This window comes from Solanum lycopersicum, chromosome 8 (assembly GCF_036512215.1).
Source record: "Solanum lycopersicum chromosome 8, SLM_r2.1".
Classification (NCBI taxonomy): domain Eukaryota; kingdom Viridiplantae; phylum Streptophyta; class Magnoliopsida; order Solanales; family Solanaceae; genus Solanum; species Solanum lycopersicum.
This window is the reverse complement of record NC_090807.1, coordinates 9,782,049-9,789,931: the sequence shown is the minus strand read 5'-3', so window position 1 is coordinate 9,789,931 and position 7,883 is coordinate 9,782,049. Positions and strand designations below refer to the sequence as shown.

The 7,883-nt window shown below is 35.6% G+C and overlaps 1 protein-coding gene across 1 annotated transcript; it reads left to right on the top strand.

Moving 5' to 3' along the window:
* The first annotated feature begins 2,038 nt into the window (after positions 1 to 2,038).
* LOC138337811 (uncharacterized) lies at positions 2,039 to 3,925 on the top strand. The gene is made up of 4 exons (XM_069288240.1): positions 2,039 to 2,486; positions 2,597 to 2,797; positions 3,109 to 3,438; positions 3,540 to 3,925. Exons 1-4 carry the CDS (start codon positions 2,039 to 2,041, stop codon positions 3,923 to 3,925), a joined length of 1,365 nt encoding a protein of 454 aa, XP_069144341.1.
* The last annotated feature ends 3,958 nt before the right edge of the window (positions 3,926 to 7,883 follow it).

Below are 7,883 nucleotides of genomic sequence, written 5' to 3'. Positions count from 1 at the left end.
TATTCTCTAAATCATCTTGAATCGATGATCTTATTCAAGGTTTAGATTCTAACTACCATAGATGCTTGAGACAGAAATAAAGGAACTTCCAAGAGAAGAATCCTAAAGACTCCAGGAAAACCGTATTTGAAAAGAATTGTCAAAACATCCTAAATATACCAACAACTAAATAAGACTTTGAATATAAGAAAACCCCATGCATCGGTGGAACAATAAACTAAGAAAATTGGAGTAATTTTCTTCGTTGTCATTAACTTATGAACTTCCAGATAAGATTGTGCCAACCAAGAAGATCTACAAATAGATATCAATAAATTTTCAACAATATAACAATCAGTCTATACAACACCGTAACACATAAAGCAAATTATAAAATATATTCTTACATACCATATACATACTACTAAAATTATTTTAGTGTTTCATAACGCATATGAACAGATGGCGTTTCATAATACATATCAACAGACTTGGTAAGTCATGCCCATGTGGACACCCTTACCCCAAAATAGATATGATTCTTTGGTTTTTCCTAACATTCTTTGAGGTGATGAGTTCTAGTGGAGAAATCAGAAAGGTTACAAATATACTTATTCTTCAGCAAGTAAAGGTAACGTTATATGGAGTATGGATAGGTAGGTTCTACAGAGTGGCGATCAGACCCACCATGTAGTATGGGTAGGGGCGGATTTAAGAGTAGTCATGGGGTGTTACTTGACACTACTTAGTCAGAAAAATTTACTAAATATGTATTCGTGATTAAAAGGGAAACCAAATAAAGAGATATATAGTACAAAGTGACAGTCCATAACTACATATTTGTGTAGCTTAGTCATGTACCGGTGTTTCACGGTGTTTTCAATGCTTTTTCCTTAAGAGTTGTCTGAGTGTAGATACTTTTTGTTGTAGTTTTAACATGTTTTATTTTTTTTTGTAGGAAAGATGTCCAGAAATAAAACGCAGAAGGCAGCTAAAATAAAGTGCAGAGGCGACCCACGAAGGCCATCGACTGTCCGCCGTTCCATTGACGACCCGTAGATTGAAGTTCACGCAATTGGAGAAACTCGAGGAAAGAATTATCAACATAGATTTAGTGGGATACTATCTAATAGGCTAGTCTCGATTGGTGCAAAGTAATATCTAAGCCATACATCAAATATGAATCTTAATATGAAGTAAAGGTAAGGGTTAGTAGCTTATACACACGTAGGTGGACCAAGGTACGGGGTGAAATTATCTAAATGCCAGACCAAGGATTTAGAGATACCTAACTTATAACTTTGCATACAAAACACTTTAGAAGAATTGCCATAGCTAGGAATACGATGTTAAGAACCAATGGAGAACACATACACCCTAGTTCTCTCACAACTTGATCAAAACTAAATCTTTTATCCTGTTACTTGTTTTACTTAGAGATATTAAAGAAGTTGGGTTCACAAAATCCCCCCTTTTGTTACTTTTTTTTGGAAAGAACTTCACAAAATAGAAGTATTTGTACATTAAAGTTAAGTCTAAGCCATTTTCCTTGTGAGATCGACTCCAACCTAATAGTTGGGTTCTTTACTTGAACGATCACTTATACTTCTTTAGGGACATGTAGTTTGAGCGTATCAAATTTTTGTGCCACTGCCGGGGAATGTGTCTTTTAGATTAACCTTAATAACATTACTGAAGTTTAGTCAATCATTTCCTGCGATTTTTTTCAGGTCTAGCTCTAGTGAATGCGAAGTACAGGGAGACAAAGAGAACCTCTCATTCCATTAGATCCCGAACTTAATTGTACACTATGAAGAATACAAAATCAGAAGGTCAATCTAGGTGATAGGATAATATTTCAGCCTCCACCATCGGTTGAGGCTCACAATAAAGTAGTTGCGGAAAACCAGGCTGATGATGCTATGAGGATGCAGCCTTCTGTACCACGCCCTCAAGAGTTCTATTTGGCAATGTCAACATTACTGATTCTGATAGGCCTCTATTATTACCTCATCTACTCCATGGGCACACGTTCGTGGTAACAAGTAGTTTGATACAAATGCTCACCGCGAGTTTTGTTTTTGCAGGGCTACCATCAGAGAATCCTCCTGCCCATATTGCCAAATTGAGGTCTGTGAGAAAGAGTTGTCTGAGGAGACTAGACTTAGATATGAACGTCATTGGGATGAGAGTGTTTCCTCTATCATTGATTGGAGATGTCGTGATATGGTTTATTGAATTACCCTACAATTCCATTTATACTTGGGATCACTTGATGGATGTGTTCTTAGCTCGATATTACCCGGTGTCCAAGAATCGGAACCACAAGAATAGAGAGAACAACTTTGTGGCACTACCTGGGGAGTCGGTAAGTAACTCTTGGGACATATTTAATGCATATGTGAGGGGTGTTCTAAACTACTGCATTAATGATGAGTCATTGAAAGAGTACTTCTATCATGGTCAAGATGATAACAATAAAGCAATACTCAATACTATTGCGGAAGGTTCGTATGGTGCACATATGATGAGATCACATAGAAGTTGGAGAAAATTTCTCGCAACAATAAGGCTTGGAGTACTATAAAGTCAGACACTAGGAGAAACACCTTCACAGTGCAAGCTACACACAATCCGGCTGCACATGAGATTCAAGAGGAGCTGGCTCGAATAAGAAATGATCTTAGGTTGGTATTGAAACATGTCACTGGAGGTGCAAAGAAAGTAACTGCGTTGAATTACTTGACTAAACCACCACCGCTAGCAGATGAGTACTATTATGAAAAGGATACTTATGTAGTGAATAATCAGATGGGAGGTTTCCGAACAAACACCCAAGGCTCCAATTAGGAAAATTGGTATCAAAGTCAAGGAAATCAAGGTCAAAACTATGATAACTACAATAGAGAGAGAAAGTATGTTCGAGATGGAAAATACAACCGCGACAACAACTTCAACTGGGATAACTATGGTAATTAGGAAGTTGCTCCTAGGAATGGTGGAGGTAGTAATGCACGAGTTAGGATATGTCATAGAAGATGATAAAGAGGTTTGATGCTAGTGATGAGCATGCTTAGAAATTGAGAAGTGATTTAGCGAACATTGAGTAAAAGGTGGACGCATGTGCAGTCTCGATTAAGAATGTTGAGTTACAAATGGCCCAATTATCCACTACTGTTAACCCACGCCAACCAGGCACTCTTCTTAGCAAAACCATCCAAAATCCTAAAAATGATAGACATTGCATGATAGTCACTACTCGAGGAGGTAAGCAGACTATTGATCCACCTATGTCGTCTGTGGTAGAAGATGAGATGAGAAAAGATGAAGAGGTGGTGAAAACTAGTGGAGAATTAGTGGACAAAACTTCAAAAGAAAAAGAGGTACCTAAGAAAGTGGTCCCCATTCCTAGACCTCCACCACCATTCCCTCAGAGATTGGTGAAGAAGACTGAGGATGGTAAATATCGGCGTTTTATCACCATGTTGAAACAACTTTACATCAATTTCCCTTTGATTAAAGCTCTGGAATAAATACCCGGTGATGCTAAATTTATGAAGGATATGGTTACAAAGAAGAGAAAATATGTTTTCAGGATGATCACCGAATGCAGCATTGTAGTGCTATTGCAATAAGGTCGCTTGTGCAAAAAAAGAAAGATTCGGGCGCTTTCACTATTCTATGTACCATTGGATTATTAAATTTTGCTAAAGCACTATGTGATCTAGGTGCCAACATAAACCTCATACCTCTTTCCATTTATACGAAATTGGGTTTGGGTGACCCAAAGCCTACAATTACTGCTACTACTACGACTTCTGCTACTACTTCTACTACTAGTATTATTTCTACTACTGCTACTACTCCTACTACTACTACTACTACTGCTACTACTACTACTACTACTACTACTACTGCTACTGCTACTACCTCTGCCATGGTATAAGCATTATTATGAGCAGGATTTTCTTTAGGAATTGTAGTATTACTAGTAGAGGTACTGGTAATACCAATTTTGTCGATAATTTGATACCTTAATGTCGGGTCGCCAATAATTCTAAGCATTTCTACCTAATTGTCATTACTTATAACATTGATATTTAGGTACTTGAACTGAGAATATAACTGATAGAATTTATCCTTATATTTATCATAAGGTTGGCCAATCTGGCAAGACATACATTCTTCCTCATATGAGGACATGTAGTCCTCTTCATGAATAAATTTTTGGTCTTCACTAGTAGAGGATCCCTCTCTGTCACTATTATTAGGGCTTGAATTTTCTGAAGAGGAATTGAGGAGGATTTACATAGAGAATCCTTAATATTGTCCTCTAGATGAAGGCTTTTAATCTTATCCTTGACTTTGCAGTCTCTTGCATAATGGCCAACTCTTCCACATTTGTGGCAGACATTTGATCTATTATTCTTATAAAACTCCTTTCTATAATTCTTTTTTCTTTTTTCCTGTTTTTTAAGCGTTTCTTTTTCCTGTACTACCTATTAGGCTTTTCTTTATAATATCTTTTTCCCTTATGTATATTAGAGTTTCTAAATGATTCAAGCATATCAAATGCAAACCGTTTCACAAAATTCCCCTAATTGTTGTTTTCATTCAAACGATATCTTTTAATTTGTTGATTCAACTTGATCTCTTTACATAAAGAGAGACCTTCTTGAGTATATACACTTATAAATTTTCCATAAGTATAGTCATCATAATTAGTACTTACTGCTTCTCCTCTAAAGGCTTTTTTTAACCTTTTCTACAAATAAATCTGGAAGCCCATCTTTAAATTTGAATTTCCAGTGAGAGTTATTAAACTCTGGTAATTCCATAACGTTTGATAGAAGAACATCCTTGTACCATCTAAAGGAAGTAAGGGTTTCACATATGAGGTTTTGGAGCATAGTACTAATGGTTTAACTATTATATGACCATCTTCAAAAAAATGTTCTATAATGGTTAGAACTAATGTGTAGACTACATTTTGAATTATTCCATTCTCATCCGTAATGGCATTTAAAATGACATACGTTGGAATTCTGAGAGAATTATCCAACCATTCTTTTAATTGGCATGTAAATCTAGTTATAATCATGTTGGCAGTGTCCGTTTTGGAGTTTTTATTTGCCTTACAGATTGTGCTGTGCATAAGGATTCTATGAGCTAGAGTATAAATTTGTATATCAGTAAATCCATCAACGTTCCACTCATAAATCTCTGTCCCACTTAAACTATTTGAGCCATAATATTCTTGCTCCTCCAACAGAATGTCTTGAGGAGTCGGCCTAGGATAGTAGTACATCCTTTGAACTGGCTTTCTAGCATGTTTATATGAGATTTTATTAATCTTATCTTGGATATTATTATTGTTATCAGTGATATCTTTCTGGCTTAGTTAGAGGGGATTAATATTTAATCCCTTGAATTTTTCTTGAAGTAATCTCTCAATATTATCAAGTTTAGATAATTTAAAGTCCTTTATTACCGGAGGGGGTTGAATAGTAGAGTGACCTTCTCCTTTCCTTTATTTTGAATTTTAGATTTTTCTAATTACGAGCATAAATGACTAACTTTATCATGTAAAGAAAGAATATGCTCTCCTAAAATGCTCGCATAAACGTGTAATTTTTCTGTGTTATTAAAGTTTTAATATGCTTTGAAGTAATTAAAGGAGTGTCATTATCATCAAACAATTTTGCAAACGCAGTCTAATGTACAGTCTTATTATATTTTTCAATATGAAAAGATTGTTGAGGAGGTAGAAGAGATTTGGTAATTGAACCATCGGATAATTTATAATCTTGTTCTAACATAAAATTATTGCTATAAACATATTTTATCATGAACCATGGTTCAAAAGCAATAGCTTTATTTGCTTTATAAAGATCATTAGAAAAATCTTTTTGGAAATATGTTTGTTGCCTATTATCAAAATTTTTGAAAAACCATTTTCCAAATGATTCCCATTTGGGATGGAAAAATTCATTTGAAATTTTCTTTCTTACCGGCGACCCTGGTCTACAATCAATAAGTTTTGATTTATCCATGTAAACCACTTGGAAAGACTATTTCGGACAACGTTGGTTCTATGTCAGAAGTAACTATATGATTTTCAATCTTGATATCATCAACTTTTTTTTCTTGTCTCATATAAGAAGTAGATACTCTAGAATTTTATCTTCTTTAATCTGAGAAAGTAGATGCTCTAGAAGGCATATCAAGAATATAATCAACAGGAGATATATAAAATGAGTTAGTTCTACGCATTCTTGAAGAAAAACCTATATTAACAGCATAACTCATTAATAAGTTTTGGTCAGTGAATTTTATTCTCACCGTCTGTTGGGAGTTTGCTCAATGTCTGAAATATCAGGATTTTTTATATTATTTTTGGGTGGAACTGCTTCTTCGATCACCAGTTCTTTAGGAAAATCAATATCATCCCATTTAATAGGTCTTCTAGTTATAACCTCATCGACAGAGTACAAGCTACGGTCCGTGTGTGGATCGACGGGGCGTCGATGCCACCGTCGTCCCATACTTAGCCAATGCATGGAAGACCCTCGCTTCCATTGTCTCTGAACTCATCGACGGAGTATAGGACGAGAGGGGTGAGTGACCATCGACTCACAGACGGCCCATCGATCGGAGTGTCGTCGAGGAGGGTCTAATACACTCAAATTTACTTCTTGAGAGAAGTAAAAGGGTCGCCTAAAGTAAAGAACCCAACTAGTGAGGTTGGGATTGTTCCCTCGAGGAAAATGGTTCAGAATTAAATTTATTCTATTATTACTTTTATTTTGGTCAATTATTTCCCGAAAACAAATAACTAAAGGGGTTCTTAATTAATAAAAGGAATTATCTAAACAAAAGTAAGCAAGTGACAGGTTCAAGTATTGGAGTTTAATCAAGTAATGAGAGTAACTAGGGTGTAAGTGTTCCCCACAGGCTCCTAACTTAGTAATTCTAGTTATAACAATACTTTCTAGCATCTTGCATGCAAAATAATAAGTTAAGTATCTCTAAATCCTTGCTCCGACATCTAAAGAATTTCACTCTGCACCTTGGTCCGGCTACGTGTGTTGCTTTACAAAATCTTATCTTTACCTCATATTAAGCATCATATTCTATATTTGACTAAGTTGTAACTACATACCAACCGACACTAGCCTATTAGATAGTTTACACTAAATCTATGTTGATTTTCTTTCCCTATTATCTACCTCCTTGGTCGGACAAGTAGCAATAAGGCAATTTCTAACGTTGGCCATCCATCAAAAAGACTTCTAAGCGAAAGAATTAGTGACACATGCAAGACACTATTTTAGAATTGTTATCTTAGCTAGATTTTACCTTGTTATTTACCCATGGTTCCCACAACCCTAGTTATGGAGTTTAGTTACCCATGGTAATAATAACACAATTCATAATATAAGACTTTTATGAGAATGAAGAAAATCTATAAATTCACTTGAATAATTCACAAAAACACCAACAATTGATTTCAGAAAAGTATGATCGAATACCAAAATCAAGAGTTCAATACTTAAACAAGAGAACTAAAAAATATCCAAAAGTCTAACCCTAAAAATGAGGTTTTTGAACTATTTATAATAAAATAAAACCTAATAAAAGAAGGATCCTATTTAAGGACAAATGTGTCCAAAATGCGTCTGAATCGACAATCCTTGCGACAAACCTTTATGGACACGACGGACCATCGTGGGCTTCATCATTCCATACTTGGCACAATTTTCTGCTGCTTTCTTCGTCAACTTTCTGTTACCCTCGACGGACAGATATGATAGACCATTTCAAGCACAACGGTATGTCGAGGGTTCCGTTCCACAACACTTAGAAACTCCTTCAAATTGGATACTGGAGCTACTCTCTGGCAA

Excerpts from the sequence above, each read along its gene's own strand:
- LOC138337811 (XM_069288240.1), top strand. The coding sequence starts at position 2,039 with ATGCTCACCGCGAGTTTTGTTTTTGCAGGGCTACCATCAGAGAATCCT. Across the intron at positions 2,487-2,596 it reads ACTCAATACTATTGCGGAAG|TGCAAGCTACACACAATCCG; the intron begins GTTCGTATGGTG and ends ACACCTTCACAG. Across the intron at positions 2,798-3,108 it reads AGTGAATAATCAGATGGGAG|TCTCGATTAAGAATGTTGAG; the intron begins GTTTCCGAACAA and ends ACGCATGTGCAG.